The sequence below is a fragment of the Mirounga leonina genome, unplaced genomic scaffold, assembly GCF_011800145.1.
Source record: "Mirounga leonina isolate KUSES-001 unplaced genomic scaffold, KU_Mleo_1.0 Mir_201, whole genome shotgun sequence".
Classification (NCBI taxonomy): domain Eukaryota; kingdom Metazoa; phylum Chordata; class Mammalia; order Carnivora; family Phocidae; genus Mirounga; species Mirounga leonina.
The window spans coordinates 24035440-24058363 of NW_023270504.1; the positions used below are offsets into that span (position 1 = coordinate 24035440).

At 36.8% G+C, this 22924-nt stretch overlaps 1 protein-coding gene across 2 annotated transcripts in view; it reads left to right on the forward strand.

Annotated features, from left to right (window-relative positions):
- Window positions 1–22924, forward strand: part of LOC118025706 (C-type lectin domain family 4 member D-like) — a 72182-nt gene that overhangs the window by 48547 nt on the left and 711 nt on the right. The window contains exons 4-7 of one of the 2 annotated variants that reach the window (XM_035028305.1): window positions 16678–16811; window positions 18298–18387; window positions 20740–20844; window positions 21781–21932. In XM_035028305.1, the coding sequence (XP_034884196.1) occupies window positions 16784–16811; window positions 18298–18387; window positions 20740–20844; window positions 21781–21932 (375 nt within the window). In that variant the 5' untranslated portion in view covers window positions 16678–16783. The remainder of the gene's footprint in view (window positions 1–16677; window positions 16812–18297; window positions 18388–20739; window positions 20845–21780; window positions 21933–22924) is intronic. The other variant, XM_035028307.1, reaches the window with a different exon arrangement.

The following is a 22924-nucleotide window of genomic DNA, read 5'->3' on the forward strand; positions in this document are numbered from 1 at the left end:
TGCCATATTACCTACATCTGAATTCCAGCTCTAGAATACTCTATGCAGGAGCTCAGGCAAGTTTTTAACTTTTCAAAGACTTAGATATGTTATTTGTAAAGGGGGAAATGATAGTACTTACTTGATTGTATGGAGAGTAAGCAAGTTAATTTCTGTTCAGTGCTTAGACGAGTGCCCGGCATATCAACAAGTATTAACTATTGATGCTTTAGATGTATGTTTTAAATAATGCTCCAAGGTTACAGCTAGTGTAGCTGGCACTCATATTCCCCCAGGTGTATTGCTTGGGTTACTTGTATTAGCTTTTTTTTGACCAATGTTTAAATGAAGTATTCAAAACCTTTCTCAAACAGCCGAAATCATTATTTTGTTTTTATAAAATACTTAATTGTTTGAGAAATCCCTGAGGTATTTCCAGCTTTGGAAACTGTGGATATAGCTCATCTTCTTCATTAATGTGAAAAGCACATGGTTTTTGAGCTGTCATAACCGAAGTCTGTAAAACAAGCCAAATTTGTTTGACTCCCGTGTTTACAATGGCTATCTTCATCAAAACCGAATACTAAGATGCCTTCATTTACATTTTCTAAATCATGATGAATGCTCTTTAGAAGCTAATTTCAAAATATCTTGTGCTTGCTTTAGTGACAGTCATTAAAATGAAGCTCATTAGTTAGTAGTGGACACCTGTTGTCCTCTACTTTCAATGAGGTACATATGTACCTCTTTTCCAATCTGTGGGAAGTGTATTCCTTCTTTCTAGAAGACATAGAGAGCTGACCAATGGCTTGAGTATGCCATTGACCTGCTAATTTGAAATTTTATAGCATTACTTCAATTCATGAATTTCAAACATTACTCTTGCTTGGCTTTTTGCTTCCAATAACTTGAGTGATCCTGCCTTTACTACAATCATTAAGGGCTTTTTGGTCTCATTTGCATGATTTCAGTTTAAGAACATTTGTGCAAGAGAAACTATTTTCCTGCGTGGTAATAATAATGATGGTGACTACTCATACAGTATTTAACTTACACTGGTATGGTCAATGCTAGTTTTCAAAGTTCCTTAAAATAATTTGCATAATTTTATTATGATCCCCTCATTGAGGATGGGATAAAGAAAAGCTAGAATTTTGTCCTTAGGGATTATAAACTCTAAGTTTTGACATACTATGTCAGAAGTGTGTGGGTGTGGTAGGGGGACACACTAAAGGTCCAACAAAATATCTGGATAATGAATCAAAGACAACCTGTATAGCCACCTTGTTAGGAATCAGTCTACACATCATCCATACTTGTCAGCCACTTTCTTCTCCAGGCTTTCCAGCTGCATCCACCAATGTCAACCTCCTACACACAGTCTTGCTTAGTTTTTGAGTTAACCTGAGAAATCACAAAAGACATCAACTCCTCTAATTTGTAGGCTTGAAATTAATTTTGCTGTTGATAGACCTGATATATACTGTGCGAGGTACATGCATTGTATATGAATTTTGAAATTCTCTACCCTATCCTCATACTCTCTGCAAATACACCCATTTTTTGGATCCATTAAATATGATTAGGTTTCTGCCTCAGTTTTTAATGCCCACGACTCTGGGTTTCTGCTGAATTTTGGGCCCTGAGCTAAAAATTTAATTGACTCTCAATCTTATCCTTTCTAACCCTCTCCCCTAACTGTTCTCCAAACCTAAAAGCATGTATTATCAAGACTCTCAGTGCTCATACTTGTCTGATTTCAGCTACGACCATTGGCTTGAACATTCTCTTGCACCTGAGTCATGACTCCAGAGTTTGGCTTCCTCAGAGATTGACAATATCTGCAACCATGGCTGAGTTAGACATGCTTTCTGGTCACTGTATAACTGATTCCTCGTTCTTTTTTTTTTTTTTTTTTTTTAAGATTTTATTTATTTGACAGAGAAAGACACAGTGAGAGAGGGAACACAAACGGGGAGTGGGAGAGGGAGAAGCAGACTCCCCGCCGAGCAGGGAGCCCGATGCGGGACTCGATTCCGGGACTCCAGGATCATGACCTGAGCCAAAGGCAGTCGCTTAACCAACTGAGCCACCCAGGCGCCCCTGATTCCTCATTCTTATTCCTGTGCTCTAATGCACTCAGAGAGGTTAGTTAGCTTTTGCCATTATAATACTCTAATCTCTTGAACTAACTTATATACTCTTGCCAATTTGGGTAGTATGGAATAGCAGAAAGAATGCAAACTCTGCAATCATAAAGGTCTATCGTCAAATAAAGTATGCGCAAGATGATAATTCAAATAGTATAAAAGAGTTCATGGTGAAAAGCAATAGTCTCTCACATCATCCTTTCCTACCCTAACCCTACTATGCACAGGTAAATTGTTTTAGCTGTATCCTTTTCTTTCTTTTCTTTCTTTCCTTCTTTCTTTCTTTCTTTTTCCTTTTCTGGTGATGTTTTCCATGACTCTAAATATCTCTATTTTTGAACATTATAATCTAGTACTCCTTGCTCCCCTAATTCTTTTTTACTTTCCTTCTATTTTCACTTTTTCTTCAAATTTTGAAGATTGAATGATGATTATTACTTTCAGTTATTAATTTATTGGTTAGTTTTTTTAAAAAAAGATTTATTTATTTATTTATTTATTTATTTATTTATTTGAGAGAGAGAGAGAGAGCACGGATGGAGGGAGGCACAGAAGGAGAGGGAAAGATTCTCAAGCAGACTCCCTGCTGAGCACAAGAGCCCGTCATGGGGCTTGATCTCACAACACTGAGATCATGATTTGAGCTGAAACCAAGAGTTGGACATTCAACCGACTGACCCACACAGGTGCCCCTGTCAGTCACATTTTTAATTTTACCTTGTCAAGGTTGTTGGCATTCACATTGTATACTACAGTCATGATCAAGTGTCCATGTTTTGTACAGAGGCTAATTCTAGTCAACAAACTTACATGATCATGAATCTTTTGGGCCAAAAGATGGGCTAAGATTATGTATAGGTCCCATGTCTCAATTTTGATTTATTTAGAGAAGATTGCTCCTTCCAATAAGGTCAAATGGATTCTATAAGTTATTTTAACTCAAGTTACATTTTAATTTGCTTCCTAATTAGACTCTACTTTGTCATATAGCTTTTTCCCCTGGTATTGCTAATTGCTTTTTCTTGTATATCCTGCTTCTGTTATGCTCTTATTTTTCAACCCTTCCAATTAGTGTGCCTCTTACATGGCATTCAGCTTTAATCTGGTTTTCTCAGAACCCTCCTTCTGCTGCCCTGTACTGGACCCATTGCTATTCACAGTGGCCATCCAAGGACTTCCCTTCCTGGCTCTTCTGGTTAGATCTACTGTTTCTTATACACTGTGCCTTTCTCTTTGTTGCTGTGGGCATAACTTTTTGTCTACAAACTTAAATGTGCAAATAATTTCACATTTTTAAGTAAAAATAAATCTGATTCTGAAATTCTGGTATGCCAGCTGGTTAGGAAACTCAGTCTCAGTCATCTTGGGGCTCCTCTCCCCTCACTGCAATTGCAGGAGGATCCAGGAAGCCTATGTGTTGTCCAGTAAAAAAGAGAGGGACTCTTAATCTTCAGTGCATTGTGGTCACCACTGCTTGTACCATTGTTTAAGTCTGTGTGGGATCTGGGTAGCGGATGGCATCAGATTTTCTGTGACAACAGTCCGGTTTCTCTCAGTGAACTAAAGCTTTTCTTCTCTGAAGTCTATCCACTTTGGGGATCTCTGTCAGGATGCAGAGTACAATTCCTTAAGGTTACTGGAATGTGACAACTTTTGTTCACATCTAAGTCTTTTTTTTTTTTTTTTAAAGATTTTACGTATTTATTTGACACACAGAGAGAGAGATCACAAGTAGGCAGACAGGCAGGCAGAGGGAGAGGGAGAAGCAGGCTCCCTGCTGAGCACAGAGCCCGATGTGGGGCTCCATCCCAGGACCCTGGGATCATGACCTGAGCCAAAGGCAGATGCTTAACCATCTGAGCCACCCAGGTGTCCCTGTTCACATCTAAGTCTTTGGAAATCTCCCTTCTATCTCTTTATTTGCCCTTTAGATGAATCACTCCAAGTATCACCATCTTCTGAAAAACAAAGGGGAGAAAGGGATATTGTTCATTACCAGGAACTTTTTCTTTTTGGCCCTGTACCACATACCTTCCCTGAAGTGAGAAAACATAGACCTGGTGACCTAGGAAGGTGTAATTTCCTTATTTCTAGTACCCATTTAAAATGGTAAAAAATCAAAGATCAACTTTATTTCTTTCTTTTGAGGAGATCTGTATTTTTTTCTCTCTGGAAGAGTTTAGGGCCCTTTCTTGATGCTCAATCTTTTAAAATACTTTGAGGCTATGAGCATTAGTTTGTCATTTTTATGTATTTGCTTTTCATAACATTATTTTAGAACAAAAAATGAGAGAAATTTCTTGTAAAATACTGAGTCTCTGTCACATTTGAAAGGGACCCTGTTTCATCTAATTAGTGACTCATTTACTAATTATGCAACCTCATATTGTCCCTAAATCTCCCAGCACTTGTGGGATGTGGTGGGACAAACAATGCTTACTCATCTTCTAAGTCATCCCTTCCTCCAGATGCCTTCTTTCCTTCCTCTGCAACCCTACTCCAGCCCCAGTCTGGGTTGTATGCTCCCATTTTTCTTCATTATTATCCACTAATTCTTTCTGGGTAGTATTCATTAAATATATAAGCATTTGTTGAAAATCTGTTTTTCCCTAATACAGTGTCAGCATTAGGGGGATGGATAATTTGGATTTATTTTGCCCATGGCCTTTTCCCCAGTGCCTAGAAAAGTCCCTGGTACATAATAGATACACTGTGGAATTGGTGAAAAACAATGTTCCCTCTTATATTCCCAGAAACTACAAAGTGCTTAGCACATAGTAGATACTTTCCAAATATTTGCTACCAATCAACTGATTCATTTTTATTTTCATCACCTTCCTGGCCTTGGTTTCTTCATCAGGAATTTCCCTGTTATGTTTATTTCCTATATATCTTTTTCAGGTTCCATCATCAGGATGAGTCCAAACACTTTGAATGCAAAGAATTACTTCTTTGCTAAGTTTTGATGCAAGATTTGAGGTTGAAATGTTTCTTTCACTCTAGAGCAATAATTCATCTGTGAGATACTGTGGGACAGGCTGACAAAAGCCATTAAAGTGAAAATGGCAAAAACCAAAACCCATAGTGTGGAGGGGATTGCACAACCCAAAAGAATGCACAGCTCAGAATTTTCTCAACTAACAGGCTTTGCAATAATGCACTGTGAAGTTTTGAATAGCAGATTATTCTGGATCCCTCACTCTAACAAACTCTCAGGCTTGCATTCCATAGACTCCTCTCCATTTCTGGGCCTGGTTGCCACACATTGGTTTGCTTATTTGGAAGGGTTGTCTGACCAACATCTTAATGAATTTAGTAGCCTGATTTGATTTTCATATCACTTAAAAAAAAGAATTTATTTATTTATTTAGAGTGCAAGCAGGGGGAGGGGCAGAGGGAGAGGGAGAGAGAAAATCCCAAGCAGACTCCCCGCTAAGCACAAAGCCGGATATGGGGCTCAATCTCAGGACCCTGAGATCATGACCTGAGCTGAAAACAAGAGTTGGACACAACTGACTGAGCCACCCATGTGCCCCTTCATACCACTTTTTTAAAGGATGTTTGCCCTTTTTTATTCTTGTTTTTACTTCAAAGAAATAATATTTTTTATCATATAGGTGTTTATTGTTATGAACTTCTCTATTAAAACTGCTTTTGTTGCATCCCATGAGTTTTTCTATGTTGTATTTCTTTTTATATTTCCATTTTCATTTGGTTCAAGACATATTTTGATTTCTAGTTTGATTTCTTTTTTTTAATTTCTTTTTTGACCCAAGGTTAAAACATTATTTTATGGTGTGTGAAGTATGCCATAATCAAATAATAATAATGATTCCTTTTTTTTAAACATTCCCCCAAAGGTATTTATTTATTTATTTTTTAATCAGTGAGGTTTTTTTTTAATTATGTTATGTTAGTCACCATACAGTACATCATTAGTTTTTGATGTAGTGTTCCATGACTCACTGGATATAACATCCAGTGCTCCATGCAGTACATGCCCTCCTTAATACCCATCACCGTATGGGCTCACCCATCCCCCCACCCCACCCCTCTAAAACCCTCAGTTTTTTTCTTGGAGTCCATAGTCTCTCATGGTTCGTCTCCCCCTCCAATTCCCCCCACTTCGTTTTTCCCTTCCTTCTCCTAATTTCCTCCATGCTATTCCTTATGTTCCACAAATAAGTGAAACCATATGATTATTGAAGATTTCTTTAAATGAAATGGACTACATTCCCTAATCAAAAGACATAGAGTGACTCAATGAATAGTATGTATGCATATAGGAGCATGTTGTTTAACCTCATATATTTGTGAATTTTTCAGGTTTTTTCTTGCACTTGATTTCTAGATTTATACCATTGTGGTCAGAAAAGATGCTTAATATGATTTCAATCTACTTAAATTTATTAAGACTTGTTTTGTAGCCTAACATGTGATCTCTGCTAGAGAATGTTCCATGTACACTTAGGAAGAGTGTGTATCATGCTGCTCTTGGATGGAGTGTTTGGTACATGTGTGTTAGGTCCATGTGTCGTTTAAGTCCAATGTTTCTTTATTGATCTTCTGTCTGGGTGATCAATCTGTTGTTGAAAGTGGGGCATTGAAGTCTCCTACTATTATTGTACTGCTGTCTATTTCTCCCTCCAGGCCTGTTAATATTTGCCTTATATATTTAGGTGATCCTATGTTGGTTGCATGAATTCGTCTCCCCCTCTGATTTCCACCCCCTTCATTTTTCCCTTCCTACTATCTTCTTCTTCTTCTTCTTTTTTTTTTTTTTTTTTAACATATAATGTATTATTTGTTTCAGAGGTACAGGTCTGTAATTCATCAGTCTTACACAATTCATGGTGCTCACCATAGCACATACCCTCCCCAATGTCTATCACCCAGCCACCCCATCCCCCCACCCCCTACCACTCCAGCAACCCTCAGTTTGTTTCCTGAGATTAAGAGTCTCTTATGGTTTGTCTCCCTCTCTGGTTTCATCTTGTTTCATTTTTTCCTTCCTTCCCCTATGATCCTCTATCTTGTTTCTCAAATTCCTCATATCAGTGAGGTCATATGATACATATCTTTCTCTGATTGACTTATTTCGCTTAGCATAATACCCTCTAGTTTCATCCATGTCATTGCAAATGGCAAGATTTGGGGAGGTTTTCTTTGATGGCTGCATAATATTCCATTGTATATATATACCAATCTTCTTTATCCATTCATCTGTTGATGGACATCTGGGCTCTTTCCATAGTTTGGCAATTGTGGACATTGCTGCTATAAACATCCAGGTGAATAGGCCCCTTCAGATCACTACATTTGTATCTTTAGGGTAAATACCCAGTAATGCAATTGCTGGGTCATAGGGTAGCTCTATTTTCAACTTTTTGAGGAACCTCCATACTGTTTTCTAGAGTGGCTGCACCAGCTTGCATTCCCACCAACAGTGTAGGAGGGTCCCCTTTCTCCGCATCCTCGCCAACATCTGTCATTTCCTGACTTGTTAATTTTAGCCATTCTGGCTGGTGTGAGGTGGTATCTCATTGAGGTTTTGATTTGTATTTCCCCAATGCTGAGTGATGTTGAACAGTTTTTCATGTGTCTGTTGGCCATTTGGGTGTCTTCTTTGCAGAAATGTCTGGTCATGTCTCTGCCCATTTCTTGATTGGATTATTTGTTCCTTGGGTGTTGAGTTTGATAAGTTTTTTTATAGATTTTGGATACTAGCCCTTTATCTGATATGTCATTTGCAAATATCTTCTCCCATTCTGTCAGTTGTCTTTTGGTTTTGTTGACTGTTTCTTTTGCTGTGCAAAAGCTTTTTATCTTGATGAAGTCCCAATAGTTCATTTTTGCCCTTGCTTCCCTTGCCTTTGGCGATGTGTTTAGGAAGAAGTTGCTGCAGCTGAGGTTGAAGAGGTTGCTGCCTGTGTTCTCCTCAAGAATTTTGATGGATTCCTGTCTCACATTTAGGTCTTTCAACTATTTTGAGTCTATTTTTGTGTGTGGTGTAAGGAAATGGTCCAGTTTCTTTCTTCTGCATGTGGCTATCCAATTTTCCCAACACCATTTGTTGAAGAGACTGTCTTTTTTCCATTGGACATTCTTTCCTGCTTTGTCAAAGATTAGTTGACCATAGAGTTGAGGGTCCATTTCTGGGCTCTCTATTCTGTTCCATTGATCTCTGTGTCTGTTTTTGTACCAGTACCATACAGTCTTGATGATGACAGCTTTGTAATAGAGCTTGAAGTCCAGAATTGTGATGCCACCAGCTTTGCTTTTCTTTTTCAACATTCCTCTGGCTATTCGGGGTCCTGAACACCTACGAACTCAACAAGAGATATAATTCTCCTTTTTGATGGGGTCTTTGTCTGGTTTTGGGATCAAGGTAATGCTGGCCTCATAAAACGAGTTTGGAAGTTTTCCTTCCATTTCTATTTTTTTGGAACAGTTTCAGAAGAATAGGTATTAATTCTTCTTTAAATGTTTGGTAGAATTCCCCTGGGAAGCCACCTGGCCCTGCGCTCTTGTTTGTTGGGAGATTTTTTTTTTTTTTTTAAGATTTTATTTATTTATTTGAGACAGAGAGAGAATGAGAGGGAGGAGGGTCAGAGGGAGAAGCAGACTCCCTGCCGAGCAGGGAGCCCGATGCGGGACTCGATCCCGGGACTCCAGGATCATGACCTGAGCCGAAGGCAGTCGCTTAACCAACTGAGCCACCCAGGTGCCCCTGTTGGGAGATTTTTTATTACTGCTTCAATTTCTTTACTGGTTATGGGTCTGTTCAGGTTTTCCATTTCTTCCTGGTTCAGTTTTGGTAGTTTATAGGTCTCTAGGAGAGATATAGTTTACATACCATATAATTCAGTCACTTAAAGCACACAGATCAATGGCTTTTTTTTGCATATTCACAGATTGGTGCAAATTTCATCACAATCAATTTTAGACGATATCATTACCTGAAAAAAACCCACCTCACACCACTTAGTTATTACTCCAAAATCTATACCACCACCCCCTGCCCTAGGCAACCACTAATCTACTTTCCATATTTATGAATTTGCCTATTCTGGACACTTCATGTAAATGGAATCACACAATATGTGGTCTTTTGTGATTGACTCCTTTCACTTAGCATAATGTTTTTGAGATTCATCCATATTGTAGCATTTAGCAGTATTTCATTCCTTTTTATTGCCAAATAGTATTCTGTTGTATGGATGCAACATTTTCCACTCAGTTTTACTGAGATACAGTTGGCATATAACATTATGTAATTTTAAGGTATACAATGTATTGATTGGATGCATTTATAAATAGCAAAATGATTACCACTGTAGTATTAGCGACCACCTCCATCCTGTCACATATTTGCCATTTCTTTTGTGTGGCAAAAATGTTTAAAATCTATATTTTAGAACATTCAAGTATATACAATATTATCAGCTAATATCACCATGCCGTACATTAGACTGTTAATCTCATACCTGGAAGTTTGTACCATTTGACCAATATGTCCCCATTTTCCCCATTCCTCAACCCTTAGTAACCACTACTCTCTCTCTTCCTTAATTTGTCATTTTTTGATTCCACACATAAGTGATATCATACAGTATTTATCTTTCTCTGCCTGACTTATTTCACTTAACTTAATGCCCTCAATTTCCAACCAAATGGTTTCAAATGGCAGGATTTACTTCTTTCTCATGTTTGAATAATATTCCATTGTATACTTATACCATATCTTCCTTATCCATTCGGCTATTGTGAATAATGAATATAGTAGTGCAGATATCCCTACAATATTCTAATATATAAGAAACCAGAATTGGTATTACTGGATCATATGGTAGGTCTATTTATAATTTTTTGAGGAACCTCCACACTTTTCCATAGGGGCTGTACCAATTTGCATTCTTACCAACAGTGCACTAGGGTTCCCTTTTCTCCTTGTTAACAGTTGCTATCTCTTTTCTTCTTTTTTTTTTTTTTTAAAGATTTTATTTATTTATTCGACAGAGAGAGACACAGCGAGAGAGGGAACACAAGCAGGGGGAGTGGGAGAGGGAGAAGCAGGCTTCCCGCTGAGCAGAGAGCCTGATGTGGGGCTCGATCCCAGGACCCTGAGATCATGACCTGAGCCAAAGGCAGACGCTTAACAACTGAGCCACCCAGGCGCCCCTCTTTTCTTCTTAATAGAACCTTAATTTTAACAGGTGTGAGGTGATATCTCATTGTGCTTTTTTTTCCCACTGTGCTTTTGATTTGCATTTCCCTGATAATTAGTGATGTCGAGGACCTTTTCATGTGCCTCTTGGCTCTCTGTATGTTTTTGGAGATTATTCAGTTCCTCTGCCTCTGTTTAAATTGAGTTGTTAGGGTTTTTTTGCTATTGAGTTGTATTAATTCTTTATATTTTTTAGATGTTAATTCCTTATCAGATATGTGTTTTGTAAATGTTTTCTTCCATTCTGTAGGTTACCTTTTCATTTTATTAATAAGTGTTTTTGCACATCTGGAAAAAAAGTTTTTTAAAAAAGTTGAAAGCTTTTATTATTATTATTATTTTTAAAGATTTTATTTATTTATTTTGACAGAACACAAACAGGGGCAATAGCAGGCAGAGGGAGAGGGAGAAGCCAGCTCCCTGCAGGGAGCCAGATGCAAGACTTGATCCCAGGACCCTGGGATCATGACCTGAGCTGAAGGCAGTTGCTTAACCAACTGAGCCACCCAGGCACCTGAGCAGAAAAGCTTTTAAATTTGAGGTAGTCCCACTTATTTATCTTTGCTTTTGCTGCTTGTGCTTTTGCTCTCATACCCAGGAAATCATTGCTGACACCAATGTCAAGGAGTTTTATCTCTAGGTTTTTTCCTAGGAGTTTTATAGTTTCAGGTCTTAAAGTCTTTAATCCATTATGAGTTCATTTTTATTAGTGGTGTAAGATAAGAGTAAGAACCACATTCTTCCACTTGTGGTTATCCACTTTTCCCAACACCATTTTGAAGGGACTATTCTGTGTCCACTGAGTATTCTTGGCTCCCTTGTCAAATATTAGTTGACCATATATGCAGGAGTTTCTGGGCTTCCAATTCTGCTTCACTGATCTATGTGTCTATTTTTATGCAGTACCACACTGTTTTCATTACTATAGCTTTGTAGTATAATTTGAAACCAGGAAGTGTTATGCTCCAGTTTTGTTCTTTTTTCTCAGTGTTGCTTTGGCTATTTAGAGTCTTTTGTTGTGCCATACAAATTTTATTTTATTTTTTTAATTTTTGTGGAAAATATAATTGGGATTTTGATAAGGATTGCGTTGAATCTATAGATGGTTTTGGGTAGTATAGACATTTTAACAATACTAATTCTCCTGATCCTTGAATACAGGGTATCTTTCCATTTGTTTGTGTCCTCCTTATTATTATTTTTTTATCAAAGTCTTATAGTTTTCAGTGCAGTTATTTTATGTCCTTAGTTAGATTTATTCCTAATTATTGTAGTGTTTCTGATGCTATTGTGAATGGAATTGTTTTCTTTATTTCTTTTTCAGATGTTTTGTTGGTGGTCTATAGAAACAAAATGATTTTCTGTGTGATAATTGTATCTTGCAACTTTATTTAATATGTTGATTAGTTCTAGAAGTTTTTTGATGGAGTTCTTAGGATTTTTTGTATATGGGATCATATATGCAGACAAAAGCAATTTTACCTCTTCCTTTTCTGTTTGGATGCCTTTGATTTCTTTTTCTTCCCTGAGTGCTCTGGCTAAGGCTTCTAGTGCTATGCTGAATAGAAGTGGTGAGAGTGGGCACCTTTGTCTTGTTTCTGATCTTAGAGAAAGAACTTTCAACGATTCACCATTGAGTATGATGTTAGCTGTGGTTTTGTCATATATGGCCTTTATTGTGTTGAGGAATGTTCCTTCTATACTTAATTTTTGAGTATTTTTATAATAAAAGGATGTTGTACTTTGTCAAATGCTTTTTCTGCATCTATTGAGATGATCATATGATTTTTATCTTTTATCCTATTAATATGGTATATTACATTTATTGATTTGCATATGTTGAACCATCCTTATATCCCAGGTATTATTGCCATTTAATCATGGTGAATGATTTTTTTAATGTGCTGTTGAATTTGGTTTGCTATATTTTGTGGAATATTTTTGTATCTATATTCATCAGGGATAATGGTCTGTAATTTTCTTTTCTTGTAGTATCCTTATCTGGCTGTGGTATCAGAGTAATGCTATCCTCATAAAATGAGTTTGGGAGTATTTCCTCCTTTTCAATTTTTTGGAAAAGTTTCAGGATTACCATTAATTCTTTAAATGTTTGGAAGAATTCACCAGTGAAACCATCTGGTCCTTGGCTTTTCTATTTTGAGAGATTTTTGATTACTGATTCAATCTCTTTACTTGAAATTGGTCTGTTCAGATTTTCTATTTCTTCATGTTTCTTTTTTTTTTTTTAAGATTTTATTTATTTGAGAGAGAGAGAGCATGAGCAGACAGGAGGGGCAGAGGTAGAGGAAGAAGTAGGCTCCCTGCTGAGCAGGGAGCCCGATGCGGGCCTCAATCCCAGGATCCTGGGATCATGACCTGAGCCGAAGGCAGATGCCCAACCGACTGAGCCATGCCTGTGCCCTCATTTCTTCATGTTTCAGTCTTCGTGGACTCCATGTTTCTAGGAATTTATTTCTTCCAGTTTATCTGGTTTGTTGGTGTATATTTTTCATAGTAGTCTCTCATGATCCTTTGTATTTCTGTGGTATTGGCTACAGTGTCATCTCTTTAATTTCTGGTTTCATTTATTTGAGTACTCTCTGCATTTCTGTGTTACTCTAGCTAAAAGTTTGTTGATTTTTTTTTTTAATCTTCTAAAAATGTCAGCTCTCAGTTTCAATGACCTTTTATATTTTTGGTCATGAAGCCCAATGTGGGGCTCAAACTCATGACCTTGAGATCAAGACCTGAGCTGAGATCAAGAGTCAGACTTAACCTACTGAGTCTCCCAGGTGCCCCTGCTCAGTTTTTATTTCATGTATTTATCTGGTCTTTGTTAATTCCTTTCTGCTAATTTGGGCTTGGTTTGTTCTTTTACCAGTTCCTTGAGGTGTAAAGTGAGGTATTTGAGCTATTTTTTGTTTCTTGAGGTAGTCTGGAATCACTATAAACTTCCCTCCTAGAACTGCCTTTAGGGGCACCTGGGTAGCTCAGTTCGTTGAGTGTCTACCTTTGGCTCAGGTCATGATCCCAAGATCCAGGGATTGAGCCATGCATCGGTCTCCCTGCTCAGTGGGGATTCTGCTTCTCCCTCTGCCCCTCCCCCTGCTTGTGCTCTCTCTCTCTCTCTCAAATAAATAAATAAAATCTTTAAAAAAAAGAACTGCTTTTGCAGTCTCCCATATGTTTTGATATGTTGTGCTTTCATTCTCAGTGGTTTAAAGATATTTTTTTCTTTCCTCTTTTTTTTTAGAGAATGAGAGAGAGAAAGCATGTGCACACATGTGTGCATGAAACTTGTTGGGTAGGTGGGCAGAGGGAGAGGGAGAGAAAGAATCTTAAGCAGGTTCCACTCCCGGCTTGGGATCTAACACCAGGCTCGATCTCATAAGCCTGAGATCATGACCTGAGCTGAAATCAAGAGTCACTTAATCAACTGAGCCACCTAGGTGCCCCTCCCTTTTGATTTCTTTGTTGACCCATTCAGGAGCATGTTGTTTAATCTCCATATATTTATGTTTTTTCTAGCTTTCTTCTTGTTATTGATTTCTAGTTTCATTGTGTTTGGAAAACATACTTGGTATGATTTCAGTCTTCTTCTTTTTTTTATTTCAGTCTTCCTAAATTTGCTAAACTTGTTTTGTGACTATCATGTGATTGATCCTGAAAAATATTCCATTTGCACTTAAGAATGTATATTCTACTGCTGTTTGATGGAATGTTTTGGATATGTCTGTTGGGTTCATTTGGTCTAAAGTTTGTTTCAAGTCCATTGTTTCCTTACTGATTTTCTGTCTCAGTGATTTATTTGTTGTTGAAAGCAAAGAATTGAGATCCCCTACTATTATTGTATTATTTTCTATTTCTCTCTTTAGGTCTGTTTATATTTTCTTGAAATATTATAGATGTTCTGATGTTGTGTACATATATATTTGTTTGTTTTATTTTCTTGATGTATTGACCTTTTACCATTACATAATAACTATCTTTGTCTTTTGTTACCATTTTGGGCTTAAAGTTTATATTGTCTTATTTTAGGATAGATTTTTGTTTTGTTTTTGCTTGCATAGAGTATCTTTTGCTATCCCTTCACTTTGAATCTCTGTATATGTTTACAGCTGAGGTGAGTCTCTTGTAGTCAGTGTATAGTTGGATCTTGTTTTTTTTAACCATCTGGCCACTCTATGCCTTTGATTAGAGAATTCAATCCATTAACAATTAGAGTAATTATTGATAGGCAAGAACTTACTAACGCCATCTTATTGTTTTCTGGCGTTTCATGGTTCCATTTTTTTTTTTTTTTTGCTTTCTTTATGCCTTCCTTTGCAATCAATGATTTTCTGTAGTGGTATGCTTTGTTTCCTTTCTCTTTATCTTAGTGTATCTATTTTAGATTTCTACTTTGTGATTCCCATGAGGTTTACATAAAACATCTTGTAGATATAACATTCTATTTTATGCTGATAAAAATTTAACTTTGCTTGCATGCCAAAACTCCATCTTTTATTCTCCCTCTTTGTACATTTTTGATGTCAACATTTACATTTTTATTGTGTCTCCATCCATTAACAAGTTGTTGAAGCTATAGCTATTTTTTTAAAAATATGTATTTATTTATTTTAGAGAGAGAAAGCACATGGAGGCAGAGGGAGAGAGAGAATCTCAGCAGGCTCCCTGCTGGGCATGGAGCCCAGTGTGGGGCTCAGTCCCACAACCCTGAAATCATGACCTGAGCTGAAATCAAGAGTCAGACACTTACTTTACCAACTGAGCCACCCGGCGCCCCTGTCTTTTTGTGATCTTAACTATCTCTTGGATACATCTTTTCATTTGGCTCAGGAAACTTTCTAGAGCACAGTTTCTCTCATGTGTTTGAAATCATGTTTGTTTTCTGGGAACACAGAATATGCCAGGTGTGGTTTATTTTTTTCTGTTCTAGGTGGGATTTGTATATCCTCTAAGACTCCTAGATTCTTTTAATAAAGAACACATATTACTTTAGACAAAGATGTAGTTTCTAGGGTTGCTTTGAGAGTTTGTGGGTAGAGACTATTATTGCTGTGGGAATACTTTTGACTGTGACAGTGTTGAAAAATATATGTGTTGTCAAATTTATAATTTTACTTCCTCCCACTTCCAGCTTTACATAGCAAAGTAGTATTTCATTCAAGATCACTAAATATATATGTATATATATGTGTGTATATGTATATATGTGTATATGTATATATACTTAAAGTAATATTGTAGCTTAAGGAAAAAGGCAGGTGAAGGGCCATATTTTGGAAGCTAGAATTTAAGAAGGATCTCTAAGCTGCTAGGTACTTGTTTTTGTGATCTCAGGCTGCTGTAACAAAATACCATAGATTGGTGGCTTAAACAACGGGGATTTATATCTCACAGTTCTAGAGGCTGGAACATTTGAGATCACGATGCCAACATGGGTGGGGGACACAAACATTCAGTCCATGATAGCACTGTAAAAGAAGTCAGGGACCCTGATGATGTCTTTATCACAGAATGTTACATTTCCTTTTCCTTTGCCTTAATAAACTTATTTTCTTTCATCTAGGAAGATTTGAGGATTTAATCAACAGCTCCACCATCCCTTTCTCAACCCCAAAACAGAAGTTATTGTTTCTTTACATACAATATACATACATTGTGTACATTAAAAGCTTTAGCTCAGGGGTGTTTGGCTCAGTCAGTTAAGCATCTGCCTTCGGCTCAGGTCATGATCTTGGGGTCCTGGGATCGAGCCCCGCATTGGGCTCCCTGCTCAGCAGGGAGTCTGCTTCTCCCTCTCACTCTCCCTCTCAAATAAATAAATAAAATCTTAAAAAAAAAAAAAGCTTTAGCTCATTGCTCACATTGTCTTTTGCCATCTTGCACACAGCTTAGTCAGCTCAGAGAACTTTTTAAGGCAGAATTTACCTCAAGCATGTAACTGCCTTTGAAAATATAACATCCAAAAGAAAAAAAAAAAAGAGGAAGGAAGAAAGATGAAGGAATGTTTGTTAAATTTTTATTAAGCCTAATGATTATTCTTTTAGGGCATTGCTAAACTTTTTGTTTCAATGAATAAAAACAAATTGAGAAATTTCACATGACACACTAATCTAGTGATTGCAACGTACTTAATGGAAATTTCTACTGGTTGTTTTGGGTGTTGCTTTCCCAATTTCCTTTTGTCTTTGCTCTGTCTCCCAGAGTGAATCAAAGGAGACTTGTCTTTGAAAAGACTTCTTCTTTTGACTTGTCTTTTATATGGGGAACTTTCTGATCTTACCAGAATAAGTAAGATTAATATTCAATCTCAAGTATTTCTGAAGGTATACTCCTTACCCACGGAAATACACACTTGGGGCAAAAATAGAAGAGGCTTCTCATTCTGCCAACCACTGGACAGCAAGAGAGTTAACCCACAATGGGGCGAGAAGAACCTCAAAATAAATGTGAGTACATTCTCTCCTCTCAGTTTTAAAGAGGTAAATGTAATTATGACTAAGATTTAAAAATATGAATTAATGATAGTTGCAGTTGTGAAAATTGAAGATGATGATGATGAGGAGTTAAAGGAAATGACAATGACTTTGGTGAAGAGGAAGGTCATAGATAGATTCAAGTATGTTGGGTAAGAGAAACTTCTTTGTGAAACATAAATTGGGCCAAGAGAAGAGATAAATTATACAAAAGAAAAATAAGATGGAAAGAAAGAGAGTAATTTGGGAAGCTTCTTTTAAAGGCAAGAGGAAGAAGGAAGATAGACAAAACACACTGACTAAGGCTCACAGTTTACCTGAGGCTCTGACTTTATCCCATTTTATGCTGTACTTAAGGGTCACAATGTATTTGTATTACAAGAATATTAAGCAATATTTTTGAGAAATAGAACAAATGCAGTAAAATATAATTTTAAAATTAATGTTTTGCTTCACCTCATCGCTCCACCATGGCAAACTTCAATGGGACCATAATGTACACTGGTCCTGAAACACAACTTTTTATATAACAATACGTCTTGGAGACTTTTTCTGTCAATACATACTGATATATAGGATTATTTGAATCGCCGTGAAGAATTCCATCATAAAGATTCACCATCATTTAGAATCTGTACTATTAATAATACACATGCAAGTATTGATCTCTGGTGGGTTTTTTTTTCTATTTCCAAAAGTACTGCAATGAATATTCTTCCATATAAATAAGTTCAATTATTTCTATATGATAAAACTCTAGAATTGAAATTGTTGTGGCAAATGTGATGCATTTAAAAATTGATAAGTGCTACTAACTTGGTCTGTCTAAAGGCTTTCTAATTTATAGTTTAGCATATGCATGTGTTTCCTCACCAAAAGAGTTTATTTCTTCTCAGTCTTGCTGATACTACATATTTTCTATTTTCTTTTAAAAAGCTCATATGTGAAAATTATACCATAATATTTTAGTTTACATTTCTTTGATCATACTTTTTTGTTTAATGGTCATTTATAATTTCAGCAAACTAAATTTTCAGCAGATTTCCTGGTCAAACTTTTGCTCAGTTTTCAAATTGATTTTTGAAATTCTCTGTACAGTCTAGACATTAATATTGTGACAAAATTTTCTTTCATATGTCCCTTGTGTTTTAACATTATTTGTGTTATATGGATGTTTTAATATTTATGGACCCAAATTATCAATTTTTTATGATTTTTGGGTTTTCTGTCTTATAAAAAGCCTTTCCCTTCAAAAAAAAGTTTACATTTTAATGTATGTATGTATGTATGTTTTTATCTGTAAGCTCTAAAACTGATTTATTCAGGAGGAAATCTTTAAGCTCTCCTCTAGATCTAAAATATTGTGGATGATCTCGTATTTAGCTTGCTTCTCAGTAGAATATCTTCCCTAGTTGTTCTGGCAGAGAAGACAATGTATTTATCTTTCCTTTTGTCCTAGTAGGAGGCCAGCATTACCAGCTGATCCCGTGGGCCATTGCTGTTTTTTTCATCTCACTTCTCAGTGCTTGTTTTATTGCAGACTGTTTGGGTAAGTTATTAGCTGAAATGGAACTCACGAATTTCCCCAAACATTCATAAAGTTCCTCTAAGCTTTTTGTTATTTTGATCCCCCCCACCCCCAACATTTCAATCCATATTGCTTTTCAGGGTCTTGAATTTAAAATCCAGAGCTACATTTTTAACCTTCTATTCTTTGATGGTGCTGTCTTGTGTCAGGGAATGACACATGGAAGTTAAACCCTTTTCTATACATATGAAGGTTGGTGGCTGTAGTAAATCATTCCCCATTTTTGACTGAGATTACAAAGGGCTGTATCTTATCAGTAAAGAATAACCAGCAAAAACGCAACTTTCAGATGGACCATAGTCTGGCTTTGAAAAGAAGAACAGTTGAAAGGTTTGTTCTTTCTAATAGCAAGACCTTGTATAAAGTTATTATAATTACAGTAATACAGTTTAGGTGCAAGTACAGACAAATAGACCAGAGGAAAGGAATAGAGGGCTTAGTTACAGATCCTGCATGTATGAACTCTTTATATAAAACAGAAGGGGGTACTGCAGTCACAGGGAAAGGACAACTTTGTTCAATTAATGTGCTAGAGCACCACTGATTATCCTTATTCAAAAAATGAAATCAGTCTCCTGTATATCATAGACAAAACCAACCTGATGTGGATTCTTGGCCAAATGTGAAAAGCAAATCAATAATGCTTTTTAGAAAATAAATGGAGAATATATTCATATCCTCAAGGCAGGGAATGATTTCTTAAGTCATAAAATGTGCTAGCCAATGAAGAAAATATTGACCAATTATACTATATTAAAGCAAGAATTAGTGTACAACAAAAATACAAAGAAAGAAAACAGCCATAGGTGTTTGTAATGCATATAATTGATAAAAAAATTAATGTACGGTATATATAAACAATTCTTTCAAATCAGTAGGAAAAAAATCCTGACAATACAGCAGGAAAATAGGAAAATTTTGAATAGGCACTATAGGAAAGAAAAATTGAAATGTTTAATGAACACACAAAAAATGTCAAGCTCATTAGTTTTCAGGGAAATGAAAATTCAACTCCCAATGAGATACCATTGCAAACATACCAGGATGGCAATAATTAAAAAGTCTGGCACTATTAGATATTGATGATGATGTGGAGCAACTGGACCTCCAAAGAATTGCTGCTAGTGGGAGCATAGAGCAGTACAACCACTTTGGAAAACTTTGCCACTATCATAGTTGGCACTATGTATATTCCATTACCAGCAATTCCACTCAGGCATATAGCCTACAGAATGCATGCTTATGTGCTCTAGGATGCATGATCAAAAATGCTCAGAATGGTATAGTTCATAATAGTCAAACACTGGAAGCAATGCAAATGTCGACCAGAAGAAAAATATATAAATACATTTTAGTGCATTAAGAAATAACACTAAGCAAAAGACAGAACCAAAATAATGCATATTTTATCATTCTATTTATATAAAAGTTCAAAGCAGGCAAATCTGATCTGTATGGTATAGGGATATGTTATCAAGTGGTAAAATTGTGAAGCAAAGCACAAAGTGATTACTTCAAAATCCATGGCATAGTTACCTTTAAGAGAGAGGAAGTGGGTTGTATTTGGGATGTGAAGGCCACCTGGGGTGTTGGCAATGTTGTGTTTCTTAAGCCAGATTGTTGTTACCTGGAGTTTTCACTTTACAATAATTTGATTAACTGTACATTTGTGTTTTTCACTTCTTTGCACTTGGTTATGTTTCAAAGTAAAAATATTTATTTATTTATTTATTTATTTATTTATTTGAGAGAGAGAAAGGGGGAGAGAGAGTGCAAACGGGGTAGGCAAGGGGCAGTGGGGGAGAGAGAGAGAATATCTTAAGCAGGCTCAATGCCCAGCGCAGAGCCCAACATGGGGTTTGATCTCACAACACTGAGACCATGACCTGAGCCAAAATCAAGAGTTAGACAACCAACTGAGCCACCCAGGTGCCCCTCGAAGTAAAAATATTTAAAAGATAAATAAATATATATGGCTCATAAAACTTGGCAGAACTATCACAATGTTTACTAAAAATCTCCACTCTTACACAGATTCTGATGGAAAAATATGCTTAAAAGCATATATACATAAAGGTTTGCAGAACTACTCCCATAAAGCACAAAATGGATAATATGATAATAAAAATGTTAGTTTTTGACAACTCTTTTCAACCTATTCACCTGGAGCTGGAACAAAGGAACTGGGTAGTAAGAATAGGAGTTACTTACCTTAACTCTTAGGGGAAGAGAAGGACCAGAATGATCAGCTCCTATTTCCCTAATTAAGTGATCATATAGGAAAAGAAAACTAACTCTTTTCCCTTTTGACAGTGACTCATCACAACATTCTACGCTGCAGGAGAGACACAAGAGTGTTCAAGTTACCAGAGTACCACACGAAGCTGACATGCACCAGAGAGAAGTCAAAATTGACAGGTAGATAGAAAAGGGCATAGGGGCGCCTGGGTGGCTCAGTTGGTTGGGCGACTGCCTTTGGCTCAGGTCATGATCCTGGAGACCCGGGATCGAGTCCCGCGTCGGGCTCCCTGCTCGGCGGGGAGTCTGCTTCTCCCTCTGACCCTCCTCCCTCTCATGCTCTCTGTCTCTCATTCTCTGTCTCACAAATAAATAAAATCTAAAAAAAAAGAAAAGGGCATAGGAGAATTTCTTTCTTACTTCCATTTCCATTTAGGTTCATAATCTGATTTAAAGTAATCAGTAGTAAACCAGGAGAGATTAAAACAACAAGAGTATCTGGTGTAAGAGTGAACATCAATAAAAGAAATAGATTTCTCATGACTGTAATCAGTTGAATAACTGGAGAATATAACAACACATTTAGGATCCATTTTTGGCATCCAAAATATAACATTAATTTAATTCCATTTTCTTTTAATTCAGCCATATCTTAAGGACTGTTTCCTCCTAGAATATACAGCTTTGCTGAAGTGACTTTGTCTCTTATTAAGCTAGAATTTGTAAAATCCCCCATCCTTTGGGAGGATGGGGAAATGCTTGAGAGTTCTAGTAGGTTCTCTACCCCCTTTAGATAAAATTTCCTGCGAAAGGCTTTGTCCTAGAAGCACTTCAAATATGGAAGTAAATACATGTAAGGACATTGAAAAATGATGTTGTCTTCTGAGAGAATATCTTGTAATTTTCGTATAGTCACTATGTGATTCAGATACTTTTGCTCAGAAATATTTAGAAATGTAATTTTCAGGATTTTTAAAAAAGGGGAACAGAATGATTTTGGTAATCCTGGTATTATTTCCAAAAAATGTTAACTGGATAGTTAGCAGAATAGCTATGCAATCTGTTACAGATGAAATGCTCCTTTGTAACTGACTTTCATTTCAATTTTCTCATGAGGGAGCACCTGGAATTGCTGTCCTTTTGGCTGGAGAGCCTTCCAGTCCAACTGCTATTTTCCTCTTAATGACAACAAGACATGGGCTGAGAGCAAAAGGAACTGCACGAGCATGGGGGCTCATCTGGCCACCATCAGCACAGAAGCTGAGTTGGTATGTTGGGAGGCTCCCATCCATCTCTCTGCTGGTTTGAATCTCTTTGCAGAGAAAGAGGAATTGCTCTGCTCTGCCTCTGTGCCTTTGCTTCATCTGTTTTATCTTCCTCCCTCATTTTTCTTCATCTGGCCCACTTCTGGTCTTTCCAGATTTGATTCACATGTTATTTCCTCCAGAAAACTACCCTGACTACCTTCCCTACTCCAGCCTCCCTGTTCTAATTTGGAGATACTCCCATGATATTTTCCGCACTGTGTGATCATGGCACTTACATCACTGTAGTGAGGTTATCTGTTCACTGCCCTGTCTTTGCCGATGACTCTGCTTTATAGAGGGCTGCAGCTGTGCTCTCCTAATCTTTGCATCTCCAAAGTCCTGCATAGTGCTAGGCACACTGGATAGGTCTTGATAAATGTTTGGTGATTAAGTGAATAAATGAATGGTTAAGCAGGACTGAAATAACTTCTCAGGAGAAAGCATAGGAAAAATAATTCAGTTGTGCGGTTGTAATTCTAAGTAAAAAAAAATTCTTAAGCTTAATTCGGTTCTTTAAAAACAAATGTATTTCCTCATGTAATATACTTCTATATATGTACCATAACTCATATTCAACTCTTTTCTTAGTTAGAGGGGTTTCCCAGAGGATTCTGTTCCCATGGCTTTGCAATCTATAGGTTCACCAACTCTTTGAATAAAATGGAACTTAATTTAATACACATGCAATTAAAGAAGGCAATTTTAAAAACAAAAGTTTTTAAAAATCTGATCCTATTAAACATTGTGCTAAGTGATTTGCAAGTATGATCTCCCTTACTCTTCACAGTAACTCTGTGAGGTAGTAGAGTTGTCCTTTTGAAGATGAGAAATCTTGGCAGAGGCAGGATTTGAAAGCAGATCTGTCTGATGACAATGCTTTTGTGCTTAGCTAATAATCTATCTGACCTTTTCTCTCTTTTCCTAATATAATAGCTATTAAATGATAAATGCAA